The sequence below is a fragment of the Hemitrygon akajei genome, chromosome 8, assembly GCF_048418815.1.
Source record: "Hemitrygon akajei chromosome 8, sHemAka1.3, whole genome shotgun sequence".
In the NCBI taxonomy this organism is placed as follows: Eukaryota; Metazoa; Chordata; class Chondrichthyes; order Myliobatiformes; family Dasyatidae; genus Hemitrygon; species Hemitrygon akajei.
Window position 1 is genome coordinate 117,608,639 of NC_133131.1, and position 21,283 is coordinate 117,629,921.

Below are 21,283 nucleotides of genomic sequence, written 5' to 3' on the forward strand. Positions count from 1 at the left end.
AAAGTTATATGAATCTGTCAGGGAGGTTCCACCACCCTTTGCCTAATTAGACTGCAAAAATGTCTGTTCTATACTTCAATTATTCTCACCATCCTAAGATGGACTTAATTGGGATGACAGGTATGACATCAAAACATGCTGTTTATTTGTAGTGTTTCTTGAAGTACAGAGAGAGTGTTGCTTCTGCTTCTGGGTGTGTTCAAATGGTGTTTTTATTGGACGGGAGATTCAAGTGGTCTAATCGCAAACACGGGAAAATCTGCAGATGCTGGAAATCCAAGCAACATACACACACAAAATGCTGGAGGAACTCAGCAGGTCAGGCAGCATCTATGGAAAAGAGTGTGTCCTGATGAAGGGTCTCGGCCCAAAACGTCGACTGTTTACTCTTTTCCATAGATGATGCCCAGGCTGCTGAGTTCCTCCAGCATTTTGTGTGTGTTGATTCAGGTGGCCTGTCTGCTTTTCAACAACGTAGCAGTCTGGGTTGTCTAACTGCCTGTCTGTATAGCACTGTAAGCTGACTGCGAGGCTTTCCAAACTTCCAGACGTGCACGCTGCATACATTGTGCAGCTGTGGAAGTCTGGAATGTGCAGGTGTTTAATATATGTGCATTAAATGTGCTTAAAGCTAGACATCTTTAATACCTTAATAAATAATATGTTATAACGTACAAGGGCATCTGAGGCGAATATTCTTTCACTATTCTCTAGAATCTGGACCTCAGAGAAAGCATCATTAAAAGATACACTATTCTAACAGCATTTGTCTGGATAGAAATAGGGTGATTAAATAATGTATTTAATGAAGGTACTAAACTCTATCTGACCTTCCAACTTCCCTGGACTTACTACTGAGTCCATGCTGATCTAACCTGAGGGGCTGGGTATGTCTTGTATCTCACTCTCAGCTTTAACCAGCTTAGCAGACTCAGTACTGAAGTAGGAATACTAGCCCGGACTAAAATAGTGGGTGAAAGTATTTTTCTTTTACATTGATATAATTAATGTTAATGTTTTAATGAATTACATAAGCTGTGTGGGAATTCAATATTTTAGCAATTTATTTTTAATATGTTTTCCAACTCTTTCTGAATTTCTCTGACCAAATGTCCATTAAGACACTCTGTTGGTGAAGCTGTAGTTTCCACTGGCTGTGGCTGAGGGACTGCTTGTAATCCAGTCCCCCTCAGGGAATGATAGGCAGGACATGATTTGGAAACATACTGCTATAGGGCGAGAACTCAACGTGCAGGCCAGATCCACTGATATCCACTCAAAACTCGACTGCACCAATAGCTTCAAAATAAATAAAGTGTACTGCCTTATATATATATATATATATATATATATATATATATATATATATAAAGCATTAAACTTTTGGGAGTGTTTGTATATTGTGTCGCAATACATAACTAACGCTGTACCTTGAAAAATGTATTGGCTGTAAGCTGCTCGGCTCGCTGAACAGTCGAGGCCAAGTCTGCCTTGGATAGCTGCCCATGACCCTTCAGGCTATTCATTCTTTGCTGCTGGGAGGAACCATGCCACGGATGCAGTTGAAGATGAGGTCTTATACAGAACATAAGACCTTAAAAAATAGGAGCATGAGCCATTCAAGTCCTAGAGCCTGTTTTAGGCACGTATTATGGCTATCTCCTTTTTCCTGCCAAACACCATTTTTCTGCCTTCTTTTGAATATCCATAGATCTGTCAGTCTCCGATTTCAATCATTTCAACAACTGAGCCTTCACACGCAACCAGTGGAGAGACTACTAAGGATTCACCTTCTTTGTGTGAAGCTGTTGCTTCTCATTCCAGTCCTAAATGTATAAGGAGACTGGGAACTCTATATACAGACTGCATATATAGTAAGAAGCCTCTCCCCATTTCTATCCATTTGAACCATGTTAAAATGTTGTATTTTTTAATGAGTTCTCTGAGATTCCAGCTAGAGAATGGTGAAAGAATGTTTGTCTCAGAGGTCCCTGGACTTTATTATATTTTACTTATTAAAGTATTAAAGATCTTTAGAATTATTTACAGATGGAGCAAAAAAATATATTGACAAGTACATAGGACTAAGAGTGAAGCCACATAATCTGACATTTGTTAAGATTCCTGAGTGGAGCCTTATATTTTCAGAATTAAAAGAATCAAGACTTTGTACTAAAAGGGATCTGGATGTTTAGATGCTGAAGTGCACTTACAAAATGATCAGAAATGAGCAGATTTCTGGCATGGAAATAACTAGGGGAATGGAATTCTCCTGAAGATCCCTAAGCTATCAGAAATTGAGCACAAGTTTAAACTGATAAGTGCATCTATCACAGAGCAATGTTGGAAAAGGAAATTAAACAAAAAATGTAGAGAATGTTTAGCGGGTCAGGAAGCATCTGTGGAGAACAAAAACAGGGTTAACAGTTCAGGCTGATGCTTTTCATTATAACTAGGAAAAATTAGAAAACAGGCATGTTTTCAATTGTGGGCAGAATACTGTAAAGGGGAATGTTTGTGTTTAGCTGGAGATCAAGAGAAGATGGATAATGCTGACTGATAGAAAAGAAAGGGGGTTTGTGACAATCAATCTATCTGGAGGAGGGAGAACAAAAAAAGAGAGATTAAACAGACAGTGATGAAACTGTGAGAAACAGAACACAGCAGGTGCTGGCAATGTGAATTGCAGTATAAAAGAGAGCATTGGCAATGCTTAACCCAACAGATGAGACAGCATCTGTAGAAAGAGAAATGCTGACTTAATATTACAGGTGGATGATTTTAAGCCACAGATGGCTGATGTAAGATCATCGATTTAATACCTTCAATCTCCAGTGTCCACCTTCCCCTTCTCCACCTGGATCTCTCTGCCTCCTATCCCCCACTTTTACCTGGTTCTATCTTTTACCTACCAGCCCAACAAATGAAAAACTGGAAATCCGAAACAGAAATAAAAATTGCTGTAAACTCTCAGCTGCTCAGGAAGCATCCTTGGAGAATGGAACAGAGTCAATGCCCAGGTCATTGCCTCATGCATTAGGAAAGATTGACACCAACTTAAAGTCATGGTTGCATTTCTCTGTGTAGATACTGCTTGGCCACAGAGTGTTGTCAATTTTTTTCTGGTTTCAGATTTACAGCAAATCCATCTTTTGCTTTTCAGAAGAGAAAAATTACAGTAAATTTATATTACATGTTTCGCAACCTAAAGATACCTTTAGGCACTTCTGTGATAATGTACTATAATTTGTAGTCTGTTCAGTGTTACAATATAGAAAATCTGAAACAGGTTTGCACTCAAGATCCCATAAAACATTATGGTATGTTTGTCAGATGGTCTGCATTAGTGATTGTAGTAACGGAGGCAGAAGGGAGACCTGATGGAAGGTTATAGATAGAATAGACAGTCAGGGTAGAAATGTCAAATACTGGAGGAGACACATTTAAAGTGAAAGGGATACATGTAAAGGAGAGGCACTGAGCAAGAGTTTTGCACAGTGGTAGATGCCAGGAAAGGTGGTGAAGGGTAGAAGTGGATACGATAATGTATCTTACAGGTTTTCAAGACTAAAAGACATATGAGGAGAATTAGGCCATTCTGTCCATTGAATCTGTTCTGCCATTCCATCATGGCTCCTGTCTTCTCCCCGTAACCTTTGACACTCAGATTAATCAAGAATCCACCTTAAATATACCTATTGACTTGGCCTCCACAGTCATTTGTGGCAATCAGTTCCACAGAATCACCACCTTCTTGCTAAAGAAATGTTTCCACATCTCTGTTCTAAATAGATGTCCCTCTATTCTAAAGCTTGCCCTAGACTTACCTGATATAGGAAACATCCTCCCCATATCCACTCTACCTAAGCCTTTCAATATTTGATAAGTTTCAATGAGAAACCCCTCACCCTGCCCCCATTCTTCAAAACTCCAATGAATACAGGCCCAGAGCCATCAAATGCTCTTCATGTGTTAACCCTTTCATCCCTGGGATCATTCTCGTGAACTTCCTCTGGACCCTCTCCAATACCAGCACATTTTTTCTGAGATAATGGCCCAAAACTGCTCACAATACTCCAAGTGTGGTCTGATTAACGTCTTACAAAGCCCCTGCATCACATCCTTGCTCTTATCTTCCTGTCCTCTTGAAATGAATGCTAACATTTCATTTGCCTTCCTTACTACTGACTCAAACTGAAAATTAGGAAATCCTGCACAAGGACTCCCAAGACCTTTAGCACCTCTTCTTTTGAATTTTCTCCCTGCTCAGAAAAAAGTTTATTTATTCCTTCTACTAAATTATGTCACTATACACTTCCCTGCACGATATTCCACGTGCCATTTCTTTGCCCGTTCCCTCAGCCTGTCCAAGTCCTTCTGCAGACACTCTGCTTCTTCTACACAACCTACCTTTCTACCTATACGCGTACCTTCCACAGATTTGGCTGCAATCCAGATCATTGACATATAAGGTGAAAATAAGTGATCCCAACACCATCCCCTGTGGCATATTACTAGTCACCAGCAAAGGCCCCCTTTATTCCCACACTTTGCCTCCTGCCAAGCAGGCAACCTTCTTTCATGGGCTTTTGTTCCAAGGGCTCTTCTCTAGTTAAGCAGCTTCATGTGTGGCACCTTGTCAAAGGCCTCCTGAAATTACAAATAAACCACATCCACTGATTCTACTTTGTCTATCCTGCCTGTTACTTCCTCAAAGAATTCCAACAGACTTATCAGTCAAGATTTCCCCTTAAGGAAACCATGTTGACTTTGACCTCTTTTGCAATGTGCCTCCAAGTACCTCAAAACCTCATCCTTAATAATAGATTCAAACATCTTTTCAGTCAGGTTAACTGGCCCAAAATTTTTATTCTTCTGCCTCCCTCCCTTCTTGAAGAGCGGAGAGACATTTGCAATATACCAGTCCTGCAGATCCTTTCAAGAATCTAGTAATTCTTTAAAAAATCATTATTAATACTTCCACAATCTCTTCAGCTACCTCTTTTAGAACCCTGGGGTGTAGTCTGTCAGATCCAGGTGGCTTAACTGGCTCTCAGCTTCACCCCACCCCCTCCGGTCTTCTCCTATCATTTCGCATTTTCCCCTCCCCCTCCTACTTTCAAATCTCTTACTACCTTTCCTTTCAGTTAGTCCTGACGAAGGGTCTCGGCTCGAAATGTCGACAGCGCTTCTCCCTATAGATGCTGCCTGGCCTGCTGTGTTCCACCAGCATTTTGTGTGTGTGACTTAACTACCTTCAGACTTTTCAGATTCCGAAGCACCATCTCCTTAGTAATAGCAATGACTCTCACTCCTGACACTCCTGCATTTTTGGCATTCTGCTCATGTCTTCCACAGTGAAGGGTGACACCAAATACTTATTAGGTTCATCTGCCATTTCTTTGTCCTCAATTACTACCTCTCAAGTGTCATTTTCCAGCAGTCCAATATCCATTCTTGTTTCTGTTTTACTCTTTATACAACGTCTCAAAAAAACTTTTTGTATCCTTTTTTATAATATTGGCTAGCTTACCTTCATATTTCATATTTTCTTTCTTTATGGTTTCTTTAGTTGCCTTCTGTTGGTTTTAAAAGCTTTCCAGTCCTCTACCTTCCCATTGTATTACTTTGCTATATTTTATATCTTTTCTTTTGCTTTATCCTGTCTTTGACTTCCCTTGTCAACCACAATTGCCTCATTCTTCCTTTAGAATACTGCTTCATCTTTGGGATATGCCTTTCCTGCACCTTCGGAGTTGCTCCCAGAAACTCCAGCCATTGCTCTTCTGTTGTCATCCCTGGTCGTTCCCCTGTCAATCAACTTCAGCCAGCTCCTCGCTCATGTCTCTGTAATCTTCCTTACTCCACTATAATACTAATACATCTGATTTTAGCTTCTCCTTCTCAAACTGCAGAGTGAATGCTATCGTTTTCTTATCACTTGCTCCTAAGGATTCCTTTACCTTAAGCTCCCTAATCAAATCTGGCTCATTGCATAACACCCAATCCAGAAATTCCTATTCCCTCGTGGGCTCATCCTCAAGCTGTTCTAAAAAGCCATTTTGTAGACTTTCTACAAATCCATTCTCTTGGGACCCAGCACCAACCTAATTTTCCAAATCTATCTGCATATTGAAATCACCCATGACTATTGCAACATTACATATGTTTTCTATCTCCTGTAGAAATTTGTAGCCCACATCCTGGCTGCTGTTCTGAGACCTGTATAAACTCCCATAAGGAGGAATGGGATCCAAGGGGACATAGCTTTGTGGATCGAGAACTGGCTTGCACAGAAGGCAAAGAGTAGTTGTAGATAGGTCGTATTTTGTATGGAGGTCAGTCACCAGTGAAGTGCCTCAGGGATCTGTTCTGGGAGCCTTGCTTTTCATGATTTTTATAAATGACCTGGATGAAGAAGTGGAGGGATGGGTTAGTAACTTTGCTGATGACACAAAGATTGGGGTTGTTGTGGATAGTGTGGAAGGTTGTCAGAGGTTACAACGGGAGATTGATAGGATGCAGAACTGGGCTGAGAAGTGGCAGATGGACTTCAACCCAGATAAGTGTGAAGTGATTCATTTTGGTAGGTCCAATTTGAAGACAGAATATAATATAAATGGTAAGCATCTAGGCAGTGTGGAGGATGTGTGGGATCCATGTCCATAGGACATTCAAAGTTGCTGCGCAGGTTAACAGTGTTGTTAAGAAGGTGTATAGTGTGTTGGTATTCATCAACTGTGCGATTGAGTTTAAGAGTCGTGAGGGAACGTTACAGCTATATAAGACCTCACTTGGAGCTCAGAAAAATAGAGAGCTATGGGTAACCCTAGGTAATTTCTATGGTAAGGACATGTTTGGCACAGTTTTGTGGGTCAAAGGGCCTGTATTGTGCTGTAGGTTTTCTATGTTTCAGATCTTTTTTACCATTTCAGTTTCTTAACTCTACCCACAAGGATTCTACACCTCTTTCTAGGGATTTAATTTCATTCTTTACCAACAGAGCTGCCCCATCCCCTCTGCCTTCCTGCCCATTTTTTTGATACAGTGTGTATCCTTGGATGATAAGCTCCCAGCTATGATCTTCTTTCAGCCACTACCCACAACGATCTCTACACACCTCAACAATGCCCATACCTGCCAATCTCTGACTGTGCTACAAGATCCATATACTGTGTGCATTGAAGTGTAACACCTTCGAGACTATATTCATCACCCTTTTTGATTTTGTCTACCTGTTACACTTTAACCCATCCCACTGACTGCAATTTTGCCCTATCATCTGCCGGTCCTTCCTCACAGCGTCACTACATAATGCATTAACTTGTATACCAACTGCTCCATCCTCAGCCCTATCACCCTGATTCCCATCCCCCTGCTAAATTAGTTTCAACCCATCCCAACAAACCTGCCTGCAGGGATATTGGTCTCCCTTGGGTTCTTGTGTATCCCTTCTCTTTCATACAGGTCATACTCCCCTGAAAGATCACAATATTCCAGAAATCAGAAAGCCTGTTCCCTGCACCAATACTTCTGCCATGCATCCACCTGCCAAATCATTGTATTCTTACCATGAGCAGCAATCCAGAGATTATTACCGTGGAGTCTCTGCTTTTCAGTTTCATACCTAACTCTCTATTTCTCTCTTCAGGACCTCCTCCCTATGTTGTTGGTACCAATATGTACCATGACTTCCAGCTATTCACGCACCCCCTTTAGAATGCCATGTATCTAGTCCGAGACATCCTGATCCTCCGCCTGGGAGGCAAAAATACCAAATGGACTGCTCCTCTAATTATGAAATCCCCCATCACTAATGCACTCCTCTTTCTTTCCCCTGCCCTTCTGAGCCACAGAAACAGACTCAATGCCAGAGATCTGGATGATGGTGGTTCCTCCAGTAGGTCATCCCCCCACAACAGTATTCAAAGCGGTGTGCTTATTATTGAGGGGCATGTACACTGCACTGGCTTCCTATTCCTATTCCTTTTCCTTCTCCTGACAGTCACCAAGGTGCCTGGCTCCTGCAACTTAGGGGTGACTACCTCCCAGTAGTTCCTATCTATCACCTTCTTGTTTTCCCATATGACCCGAAGGTCGTCGAGCTGCAGATGAAGGTTCTTAACATGATCTCTAAGGAGCTGCAGCTCTGGGTACTTCTCCAGATATCAGATATAGATATCAGGAAGACCGGAGGTCTCCCGAAGTTCCCATATCTCAGACAAGAAACAAACCACTTGCTCTGGACCCATTCTCAGCACACCAGCTATGTACTAACAAAAAGAACTTGCTTGAAATTCACCTGGAACCTCTGTCTTTGCTTACCCAAATTTGTTCTCAGCCAAGCCTGCTGAAACAAAGCCTGACCACTCCACTAATGGCCGCTGCACTTACACCTCACTTCTTTTAATTGGCCGCTGCCAAATGCCTAACGGGTCATTATGATTGCGATTGCAGCCTGTCAAAAAGTCCCAAAAGATCCCAAGCTCTTTTTCTTGTACCTCCCACTGTGTCACCAACAAACGGCCTCTCATGATGATTGTCACCCACCAAAAGGACCCAAGAGCACCCAAGCTCTTATTAGATGAACAGACGAATGTGCAGGAGGGGAGGGTATTCATCATCTGCAGACAGGAGATTTAGTGTAATTTAGCATTCTGCTTGGCGCAGATGTCATTGCCGAAGGCCCGGATCCTTTCCTGTACTGTTTTGTTGAGTTTCTTAGCTGAAAGACTATCACAGACAAATGGAACTTCTCTAGTTCTTGCTGGGATTTCAAATCCAACTTTGCCCTTAAAAATGTTTTATGGAATGTTATGAATGCTGAGTAAAGTTCACATCTAATATAGGGTTTTTAATAAATAATAGTCCCTTAACAAGTAGGGAATGCACAAAGCAGATTATATTAACAATTTTTCTTTATATGAATTACAAATAACTTGCCCTCAAGAAGTAACACAACAGGCGACAGTGGATTTAGAGCTTATTTACAGTCCATTGATGAATGAAAACTGGGGAGATTATAAAACAGGCTGCAAATTCACAATCACCTGTTTGTGTCAATCTGAAGGCAAAAATTTCAGAGCAATTTACAATGAGAAGCAATGGTCGTGATAAAAGTGAAAGTCAATGTCCATTTAATTAAATTCAATTATTTTATATTTATGACCCTTCATTCTTAACCACCCTGGAGTAGGAACTACCATCTTACAACACACTATCAAACCCTTCATTACATTGATGACCTCCACTTGTTTCTAGAGAATAGAGCCCCAGGTGATCTTTCCTGCAAGTATGCAAACCTAATTAAATCTTCAAAGCAACCAGCAGTATTGTCAGGATAGTCTTGGAAAGAAAGACTCATATGTTGTCAATGACATGGAGTGAGTCCACTGGATAGATGGGTTGTTAACAATTGCTGCTTCTCGTCAACATTCATGTTTAATAGTATCAATACAAGCAGAGATAAATGTGGGAAGGTTTTTTGGGAGTCAATTTATAATCATCTCATGAACATTAAATGACGATCAGAAAAATCTGCAGATGCTACAAATCTAAATTAAAAGAAACAATGCTGTTAAAATAATCTGGTTCTCTTTCTACAGGTGCTACCTGACCTGCTGAATTATTTCATCATTGTTTGTTTTCTTGGCTTTGTAAACACGTACTTTTAACATGTTTTACAATTTTAAGAATGGTGAAAATTGCTAAATTTTTATAGATAATTGGCTGAGCACACCACATAGATGTAGGTTTGATAAAAACATTGACTGAGTGTACCACAAACCCGTAGGTTTGATAAAAACTGTCTAACAGCGTGTAGTCTGAATCTCCACTCTAGAGAGACATACTTCATACAATACAAATCAAAGCAAGAGCCCTTGAGTTGCCCAACAGGTCTCTCCCTGTGAGGATGAGAGTGAGGGGCTGTAGGAAGGATGAGCAACCGCACCATGTTCAACAACGAATGGTTCAGGGAGCCATTCAAAAGGGGAGAGAGAAGAGAATTGTAATCGTAATTGGGGATAGTATAGTCAGCAGAATAGACACAATTCATTGTCACAGGGATTGAAAGTCCCAAAGGCTGTGCTGTCTGCCTGGTGCCCCAGTTCTTCCCCTTTGTCATCAGACTTCTGAAAGGTCCATGAATCCATCAACAGCACTTCGCTATTCCTCTTTGGCACTATAAATTAATTTATTTGTTGTGACATAGTAATTTTATATGCCTTGTACTGTACTGCTGTCCCAAAGCAACAAGTTTCACAACATACAGTATGCAGTGATTCTGAGAACCTCCTTCCTCCTTAGATCAACAGTCCAAAACGTCAACTGTATTCCTCTCCATAGATGCTGCCTGGCCTCCTGAGTTCCTCCAGCATTTCGTGTGTGTTGCTTGGATTTCCAGATTTTCTCTTGTTTGTGATTAAAATAATTTTTGTTTTGTTGCCTCTTACCTTGTGCTATTAGTTGTTGCATTTCCTTGTAAAATCTTTACGATTAATTAATTTGCTATAAAATGCTTTAGTACATCTACTATAGAACATAGAACAGGACAGCATATCAATAGGTTCTCCAGCCACCATTCTGTGTTGACCTTGATGCCAATTTGAACTAACCCCCTCTGTCTGTATGTGGTCTATTTACCTCCAGGCACTGCCTGCTCATGTCCCTCTCTAAATGCCTTTTCATAGTTCTGCCTCTATCACCTTCACTGGCAGCAAGTCCCAGGCACCTCCCACCCTCTGTGTACAAGTCCCAGGCACCTCCCACCCTCTGTGCAGACGTCCCAGGCACCTCCCACCCTCTGTGCAGACGTCCCAGGCACCTCCCACCCTCTGTGTACAAGTCCCAGGCAACTCCCTCTCTCTGTGTACAAGTCCCAGGCACCTCCCGCCCTCTGTGTACAAGTCCCAGGCACCTCCCACCCTCTGTGCAGACGTCCCAGGCACCTCCCACCCTCTGTGTACAAGTCCCAGGCACCTCCCACCCTCTGTGCAGACGTCCCAGGCACCTCCCACCCTCTGTGCAGACGTCCCAGGCACCTCCCACCCTCTGTGTACAAGTCCCAGGCACCTCCCACCCTCTGTGCAGACGTCCCAGGCACTTCCCACCCTCTGTGTACAAGTCCCAGGCACCTCCCACCCTCTGTGCAGACATCCCAGGCACCTCCCACCCTCTGTGTACAAGTCCCAGGCACCTCCCACCCTCTGTGCAGATGTCCCAGGCACTTCCCACCCTCTGTGTACAAGTCCCAGGCACCTCCCACCCTCTATGCAGACGTCCCAGGCACCTCCCACCCTCTGTGTACAAGTCCCAGGCACCTCCCACCCTCTGTGCAGACGTCCCAGGCACCTCCCACCCTCTGTGCAGACGTCCCAGGCACTTCCCACCCTCTGTGTACGTCCCAGGCACCTCCCACCCTCTGTGTACAAGTCCCAGGCACCTCCCACCCTCTGTGCAGACGACCCAGGCACCTCCCACCCTCTGTGTACAAGTCCCAGGCACCTCCCACCCTCTGTGCAGACATCCCAGGCACTTCCCACCCTCTGTGTACAAGTCCCAGGCACCTCCCACCCTCTGTGCAGACGTCCCAGGCACCTCCCACCCTCTGTGTACAAGTCCCAGGCACCTCCCGCCCTCTGTGCAGACGTCCCAGGCACCTCCCACCCTCTGTGCAGACGTCCCAGGCACCTCCCACCCTCTGTGTACAAGTCCCAGGCACCTCCCACCCTCTGTGCAGACGTCCCAGGCACCTCCCACCCTCTGTGCAGACGTCCCAGGCACCTCCCACCCTCTGTGTACAAGTCCCAGGCACCTCCCACCCTCTGTGCAGACGTCCCAGGCACTTCCCACCCTCTGTGTACAAGTCCCAGGCACCTCCCACCCTCTGTGCAGACGTCCCAGGCACTTCCCACCCTCTGTGTACAAGTCCCAGGCACCTCCCACCCTCTGTGTACAAGTCCCAGACACCTCCCACCCTCTGTGCAGACGTCCCAGGCACCTCCCGCCCTCTGTGTACAAGTCCCAGGCACCTCCCACCCTCTGTGCAGACGACCCAGGCACCTCCCACCCTCTGTGTACAAGTCCCAGGCACCTCCCACCCTCTGTGCAGACGTCCCAGGCACTTCCCACCCTCTGTGTACAAGTCCCAGGCACTTCCCACCCTCTGTGTACAAGTCCCAGGCACCTCCCACCCTCTGTGTACAAGTCCCAGGCACCTCCCACCCTCTGTGCAGACGTCCCAGGCACTTCCCACCCTCTGTGTACAAGTCCCAGGCACCTCCCACCCTCTGTGCAGACGTCCCAGGCACCTCCCACCCTCTGTGTACAAGTCCCAGGCACCTCCCACCCTCTGTGTACAAGTCCCAGGCACCTCCCACCCTCTGTGCAGACGTCCCAGGCACTTCCCACCCTCTGTGTACAAGTCCCAGGCACCTCCCACCCTCTGTGCAGACGTCCCAGGCACTTCCCACCCTCTATGTACAAGTCCCAGGCACCTCCCACCCTCTGTGCAGATGTCCCAGGCACCTCCCACCCTCTGTGTACAAGTCCCAGACACCTCCCACCCTCTGTGCAGATGTCCCAGGCACCTCCCACCCTCTGTGTACAAGTCCCAGGCACCTCCCACCCTCTGTGCAGACGTCCCAGGCACTTCCCACCCTCTGTGTACAAGTCCCAGGCACCTCCCACCCTCTGTGCAGATGTCCCAGGCACCTCCCACCCTCTGTGTACAAGTCCCAGGCACCTCCCACCCTCTGTGCAGACATCCCAGGCACCTCCCACCCTCTGTGTACATCCCAGGCACCTCCCACCCTCTGTGCAGACGTCCCAGGCACCTCCCACCCTCTGTGTACAAGTCCCAGGCACCTCCCACCCTCTGTGCAGATGTCCCAGGCACCTCCCACCCTCTGTGCAGACGTCCCAGGCACCTCCCACCCTCTGTGTACGTCCCAGACTCCTCCCACCCTCTGTGTACGTCCCAGGCACCTCCCACCCTCTGTGCAGACGTCCCAGGCACCTCCCACCCTCTGTGTACATCCCAGACACCTCCCACCCTCTGTGTACAAGTCCCAGGCACCTCCCACCCTCTGTGCAGACGTCCCAGTCACCTCCCACCCTCTGTGCAGACGTCCCAGGCACCTCCCACCCTCTGTGCAGACGTCCCAGTCACCTCCCACCCTCTGTGCAGACGTCCCAGGCACCTCCCACCCTCTGTGTACAAGTCCCAGGCACCTCCCGCCCTCTGTGCAGACGTCCCAGGCACCTCCCACCCTCTGTGTAAAGCGTGCCTTGCACATCTTTAAACTTCTCCCCTCTCACATTAAACCTATGCCCTCTAGTATATGACTTTTCCATCTAGAACAAAGACACTGACTACCTACCTGTCTATGGCTCTCATAACTTCATATACGACTAACTGATGGCCCCTCTAAATGAAGATCATCTGCCCGTCTCTACCTTCAGGTGATTAATACAGCTTTTGTCTTGACATGTAAACATGGTGATCCGCTGCAGGTTCTTGAATGGCCAAGTACAAGGCAAATACATTTCTTTCTAAATTGTGAATGTTTAGACCAGATTTTAAAATCAGTTTCAGTCTGCTCTCTCTCTATGTTAAAAATGCTGGAGAACAAGTTAATGCTGAAGGTTAAAAGCCACTTTGCTGGAGAGATCATTGATCATTCTGAAGAACCATTTTGGAGTGAATAATAGTCGGGACTGGTGTTAATGGTATCACTGAAACCCAAATTTCAAATAATTGCAGTGAATCACATTGCTTATGGGCTAAGATGAGCAGTCTATTAATAGTCTGAGGGCTATCTGCTGCCTGGTACAGTGAGATATGGGCTACCTGCATTCTGTAAGACAGAGACTGGCAGATTACACTTCTTGCACAGAAGGACTAAGAGGAACAATGCAGTTTAGTAGCAGTAGCTTTACTAAATACGATTTAACCAAAACAACATACTCCTAAAATTAATGAAACCTCAGTTTATTTACCCTTAAATAAAATACTGAGCAGAGTGAGCTAATGCACAGTACAGCTGTGGCAGCAAAATAATGAATTAATAACCACTTAATTATGATTTGGCTTTGCCAGAACACCAATGAAAATTTGAACAGGTTTTCTTGGTTCAATTAACAGGAAAATATCAACACAGTTTCACACTTTAGTGTTGCTAAGTGAACTACCATATATCGATTAGATCAACAGTGATCTGTTGATAAGAATCACTGCATTTTGTTATTTATCAACAAAAGATATATCTTTAAATATTACATTTCGCAATGACATAGATTACTCATTTTTATCATTATGTTACTGCAACTGAGCCTTTCATTTTTACAGAATTGTTGATGGCATTGAAGATGAGAAAAGCTCAAAAATGAGCCAAAGGTTTGAATTCTGCACTGAAAATATGGGACAAGAATCATTCAGACCTCCAACAGCAAGAGGTAATGGATGCCATTTTACACACACACACACACACACACACACACACACACACACACACACACACACACACACACACACACACACACACACACAATTCCATCTGATTATGTACATTTTCGTTTACTCTCCATTCCTTCTGTAAAGTTTTTCTGCCAATTCAATCTAATATTAAAATTAGCTACATGAAGAAACCCTGTATCAATGTGTCAACATTTTCTCATACAAGAGCATTTCTAAGCATTTTACTCATGAATTAACAACGATTTTCTCCATACAGTAACTGTATTTTCACAATTAGAAGGAAATTGTGATGGAGCATAATAGAATTTGCATCCACCGAATTTGAAAACTATCCACCCACCCATTTGATTATTTTAGTTGTCAACTGGGAAGCATATTTTACTTTTAGTTTTGGTGTTGCTCATCTTTCCCTCCTGTTGTTTGTGAGGTCATGTGCCATAAACAATGGGGACATCACAGTTCTCCATGGGGGGACAGGGTCAGGTTTCCTGATCACAGAACATCCAGGTTCTCTTCTCACCTACGTTTCCATGCCTATATTATAATTGATCATTGAACACAGACTGGTTCCCAATCAGCTTCTCAGCTTACCTATTAATGGGAGTAGATTCACCCTTGACTCTGCTGTGAATGGTAGATAAACGGGACCTTTAAATAATCCATGTTTAGGATTTGTCAGTTATCAGAGATGGAATAAGTTTAGGAAATGCTACTCTCCTAACCCAGTCAGCCAGTATTGCTGCAAAGAGGACAACTCCAGCTTGTGTATCTAATGTTTGTAGGGAAGAAAATGGAATATCAGATCCTTTCTAGCTAAAGTCTTGACACCGAAAGTCTTGAATGATACTGTCCAGTGGCCCTGACTTCACACATCACGAAGACCCTAGAGAGGCCGGTTCTGGCTCACCTCTGACCTCTGGTCAAATCGGCCCTCGATCCCCCTGCAGTTTGCCTACCAGGGGCACATTAGAGTCTTGGATGCTGTCATCCACCTGCTGAACAGACCCGACTCCCATTTCGATAAGCAGGGCTGCACTTTGAGGATCATGTTTTTTGACTTTTCTAGTGCCTTATCGCTGGGGGAAAGCTACGTTCAATGCAGGTTGGCACTTCCATTGTATCCTGGATAATAGACTATCTGACGAGCAGACCACAGTTTGTGCAGCTACAGAGCTGTGTGTCAGACATGGCTATAACCAGCACTGGGGTTCCACAGGGAACTGTATCGGCTCCCTTCCTGTTTACCCTGGATACCTCAGACTTTAGATACAACACTGAGTCTTGTCATCTGCAGAAATCCTCTGATGATTCAGCAATAGTTGGGTGTATAGAGGGAAGACAGGAGGATGAAAACAGGTCACTGGTGGAGGACTTTGTCGAATGGTGCAAGCTGAATCATCTGCAGCTCAACACCAGTAAGACAAAGGAGATGGTGACAGGCTTTATGAAGACTAAGCCTGCACTGCTTCCTGTCACTATTGATGGTGAGGACCTACAAGTACCTGGGGGTGCACCTGGGTGACAGACTTGAGTGGAGCACCAACACAGAGGCTGTGTACAAGAAGGGTCAGAGTCACCTCTACTTATGAGGAGAGTGGGGTCCTTTAGAGTGTGCAGGTCTGTTGTCACCAGTACAATCTTCTATGCGGTGGTGTGCTGGGGCAATGGCATCAACACGGGTGATGCCAACAGGGCTCAATAAACTGAGTAGAAAGGCTGGTTTTGTTATAAGAGTCAAACTGGACACATTGGAAGCTGTGGTAGAGCAAAAGACCCTATGGAAAATCCTGGAAATTCTGGACAACGTTTCTCACCCTCTACTTGCCACCTTGGGTGAACAGAGGAGCGCTTTCAGTAATAGAGTAAAACAACTGTAATGCTCCAAAAAGCACTATATGAGGTCATTCTTACCCTTAGCCATCAGGTTCTATGATGAGTCGGGGAAGTAATATCGTAATCTTTGACTTGTAAATCCTGTACATCTTATTTTTAAAGTGCTTTTATTCTTTCTTACTTCTCTTCTAATATTTGTATATCTGTGCACTTGAAAGGCTACTGTGGCACTGTAATTTCCTTTGGGTCAATAAAGTATCTATCTATTTATCCCGATATCTAAAGAAAGAGGGGGGAGAAGGAAATTATAACTATGCCACAATGATGTTGGAGCAGCAACACCTCACATCCAGTCTGGGTAGCCTCCAAATCTGATTTCTCTAACTTCTGATAATTTCTTCCTCTTCCCCCTTCTTTCTTTTTTCCATTCGGGTTCCACCCTCACCCCTTTTCTTCTCACCTGCCATCATCTCTCTCTGGTTCCCCTTTCCTTCCGTTTCTCCATGGTCCATTGTCCTCTCCTATCTGATTCCTTCTTCTTCAGCCCTTTACCTCTTCCAACTATGGGGCCCCAGCTTACTTCATCACCACTCACCATCCACCAACCTTATCTATTTTCACTCTCACTCGCAGCTTGCACTCTTGCCCCTACCCCCACCTCTTATTCTGCCCCCTTCATTTCCAGTCCTGATGAAGGGTCCCAGCCCAAAATGCCAACTGTTTATTCCCCTCCACAGGTACTGTTTGACTTGCTGAGTTCCTCCACTATTTTGGATGCATTGCACAATACAATACCTGTTTCAAGTGATCGCTTCAGCTAACAAAACAAATACAAATAACAAATTAATACAACATCAGCAAAAAATGGTCACAAATTAACGATGATGTCATCAAGGGATTTAAACTGGTTACTCACTTTGAGCATTGGATTAGAACCCCTCTCACCGTCTAGTTTGAACCTCCAAGTCCAGTGATTTTGTAAGTTTTGGTGGTGTTTTCAATAATTCCAATCCCTGCCATTAATTTACTCATCATTTCCTAGTGCACTCAGATTGGATGAAAGTACATTTCTTCATTGTCAATGTTTATGAAGTGAGTTTTGACACTTGCAGATTTTGATGAAGTTACTCCTGCAATGCTGGTGGCCAAAGCTGAAGAGACAAAACAGCAGATCAATAGACTAAATGATGAGGTATGAATATTTTTTTCTCAATTCAAACTGTAAAAGAGGAAGCATGACTCAGCAAGAAATAGCAAAAGCAAAATCCTCTTGAATAGGATAAAATACATAGGTTGCATCAGATTACTAAGTGTCCCCGGGTTATGAATTCTGAATTTAGAAACACCCCCTGCATATGAAAAAGCTCCTATAATGTTACTAAATTCAAAAGTTCTACATACGTAATTTCTACAAGTAGCAGAAATGGTTTTCTTTCTGTCTCCGCTTTCAGTAATTGTTCTTTCTGATCGGTCATATGTGCTTTTGATGCCATTCATTATCATACAGTGAAGGCATGATTTCCACATCAAGGAATATTTGTATATTTTTTGACTTATGGACAAAATCAGCTTATGAATATCTGCAAAGTGGAACTTGTTCATTGCCCAGGGACGGCCTGTTTTCTGTGCAGGTAAGCATATATTGATGCTCTTTGTTCTAGGTGTTTGGTACTGTATGTGCGGAAACTAATGTAAATGCATCCCTAAGTGCTTGAGAAGCCCAAACAGTGTCTAGTTTTGCATGCCCAAAATGGAGCAGAGGTTCTGTCTCAGGAGAAACACAGGCCCAAAGTTTAGTTGAAATGCATTTAGTCACAGGTGCCATCTAGTGTCATTTAATTAGAAAATCAGTTGCTGAATACAGTCAAGATGTACAAAAAAGCAGGATGAACTCAGCAGGTCGGGCAGCATCCGTTGAATGAAGCAGTCAATGTTTCGGTTGAGACCCTTCGTCAGGACTAAAGAAGGAGGGGGCAGGGGCCCTATAAAGAAGGTGAGGGGAGGGTGGAAAACCAATCAGAGGAAAGATCAAGGGGTGGGGGAGGGGAAGCAGAGAGGGGATAGGCAGGAGAGGTGAAGAAGGAATGTAAGAGGAAAGCACTATGGGTAGTAGAAGAAGGCAGAATCATGAGAGAGGTGATAGGCAGCTAGAAGAGGAGACAGAGTGAAGGTGGGATGGGGGAAGGGAGAGGGAGGGAATTACTGGAAGTTGGAGAATTCGATGTTCATACCAAGGGGCTGGAGACTACCCAGACGGTATATGAGATGTTGTTCCTCTTACTGAAGTTTGGCCTCATCATGGCAGTAGAAGAGGCCATGTATGGACATATCTGAATGGGAATGTGATGGAGAGTTGAAGTGAGTGGCAACCGGGAGATCCTGTCTGTTGCGGCAGACGGAGCGTAGGTGCTCGGCAAAGCGATCCCCCAATCTGCGTCGGGTCTCGCCGATGTAGAAGAGGCCGCACCGGGAGCACCGAATCCAATAGAGGACCCCAACAGAATCACAAGTGAAGTGTTGCCTCACCTGGAAGGACTGTTTGGGGCCCTGAATACAGTCAAATACTTGTTATAAAGTTTATGATTTCACTTCCGGATTCTCTTGTGTATGACCTGCTAAAATATAAAGGTGTTAGGACATGCACAGTGGTATCAAACAGCATGCTTCACATATCTTCTGTGAAATTCACTCATACATGCACAGGCTAAAGCAGAATGTAAACAATTAATGTTTTCAACCATCTTTCCCAAAAGTTATTGGAGATCTCTCATTCAGTGCATATCCTTTGGTAATAAGACAAGTACAAGTTTCCCTATTGAAACTAAGCTCCTATAGTTCCCAGCCTATCCATTCTACTTCTTGTCTTCCATGCTCAATCATCTAAAGGTCTTCAGAGATTTCCTGAATTTTACCTCAATGGTTTGTTCATCTTAATTTCTGAATTTCATGTCTTTTTTATACTTTTGTTGTTATTACAAAATTTTTTAAATGCCTGAAACTATCATCAACATTTTATTCATTTCTTTGGGAATGAGTACTATTGGTTCTGCAAGCATTTATTGCATCCCTCATTGCCTTGTGAAGGTTATGCTGAAACGTTATCTTAAACTACCCCAGTTCATCTGGAACAGGTAATTCCATAAGACACAGGAGATTCTGCAGATGCTGGAAATCCAGAGCAATGCACACAAAATGCTAGAGGAATTCAGCAGGTCAGGCAGCACCTATGGAAAATTATAAACAGTCGACGTTTTGGGCCGAGATCCTTCTTTAGGACTGGAAAAGCGGGGGAAGACACCAGAATAAAAAGCTGGGGGGAGGACTAGCTGGTAGGTGATATGTGAAGCCGGGTGGATGGTGTTATGGACGGAAAGTTATCCGACCAAGCAGGACCGTGGTATCAGAGAAAATGTATCCGCAACAAGAATGAGACTAGACCACGGATCACAGGATTACACTTGTTTATTGGTAAGGTAAAATATTAGCATAAATGACACTTCATTGCGAAAAGCGGCTTAACTTAACTACCCACGCTGTGCAACTGCCCTTCTCCCAATACAGGCAACACTTCTCAATGCGTACGCTATGCAACTGCCCTTTTCCCGATATAAGCAATACTTATCAACGTGTGGTTAATCCCACTCCCACACGACTCATACGGGGCCAGGAACAGGTGTGATGAAGCACCCACGCCAGCGAACGCGGTCTTCACCTGGGATGTTTCGTCCCCACCTGGGGTTCCTTCTGGTCTTGCTAGTTGTTGTCCTTCTCCACGGACTGCATATCGTCCTCTCTCTGTCTACCTGCTTGTCTTCTCTCTCTCTCTCCTCTCCTCTGCTTCTCTTCTCTCTCTCTCTCCTGCTTCTCACCTCACAGCCCCTGGCCCCTTTCTATATCCCCTTAGAACAATGGGAGCAATTAATATCTTCTTAAAACAATGACATAATAACGTCCTGTACAATGCCCCTACATGCCTACACGGTACAAGGACATCCTGTTTTGCCTCTACATGCCTACATGGTACAGTTACCACAGGACAATATAGGACGCGTTGCGGTTGACGAGCTGGGACCGATTGCATTGTTCCATTGCCTGGCCCGACGCCATCCATTCTGCTACATTAACAACCCACTACCCCACCAAATACCACCTGCTCAGTGGGAGCTTATAGCAACCCATTAACCTCTCAAGTCCCACAGTCTTTTCCTACAATACACTCCACCCCTTCGGTACCAACTCGTCAACGGCGGCGAGGGGTTACACAGCGTTGAATAACCTGCTTGATCACAAAAACACATAAAGCCACAAAAATTATGAACAGAATAACAAACACAAACCATTGTACAATAGTATGTCCCCAATCACCAAATAAATCTGCAAACCAAGAGTTCAGCAGCACTCAGCCCCCTACGGACCCGGGCAGACTGGTGATCTCGCAGTCTGGTCACATGGTGCAGGTAGGGGACTGCGTAAGCCAAATAGCAGTAACCGTTCCACAGATAGGGTAACCAGGGGTAGGCCGTATAAGAGCATCATCAAAATCCTGAAAACAGACAATCATTCGCGTTTAGTCAGGCGTTCTGTATTTAAACATTCCACCCGATCGTGCCCTTCCACAGCCACCCAACGGGTGTTCCCCTGGGCCACAGCAATGATCTCCCCCGGGAGGCGTTCACCTGTAGGATAACGGACCCATACCTGTTGTCCTACAACAGACACCATTTTTTCTTCCTCGTCTTCCTCCATGTCAATGCCGGCCTGGTTACCATCAGGGGGAAACAGGCGCTCCAACGGGGTGCCCCCCTTCCCCATATCCGTAATAACCAAGCCGCCAAAGGTTCCGATGGTTTCTGCCGGAACCTCTGGCCCATCCCGGACAATTCCTTCATGGTGTAATCCTTATATTGTACCTGCCTTCGACCCGCGTTTAGGGCCTCTCCCGGTCTTACCCGCGCATCGCCCTCGGCCTGA

General features: G+C 44.6%; 1 protein-coding gene across 1 annotated transcript in view; it reads left to right on the forward strand.

Moving 5' to 3' along the window:
* Positions 1-21,283, forward strand: part of kcnh8 (potassium voltage-gated channel, subfamily H (eag-related), member 8) — a 452,674-nt gene that overhangs the window by 403,450 nt on the left and 27,941 nt on the right. The window contains exons 14-15 of the mRNA XM_073054437.1: positions 14,351-14,457; positions 17,425-17,504. Of these exons, the coding sequence (XP_072910538.1) occupies positions 14,351-14,457; positions 17,425-17,504 (187 nt within the window). The remainder of the gene's footprint in view (positions 1-14,350; positions 14,458-17,424; positions 17,505-21,283) is intronic.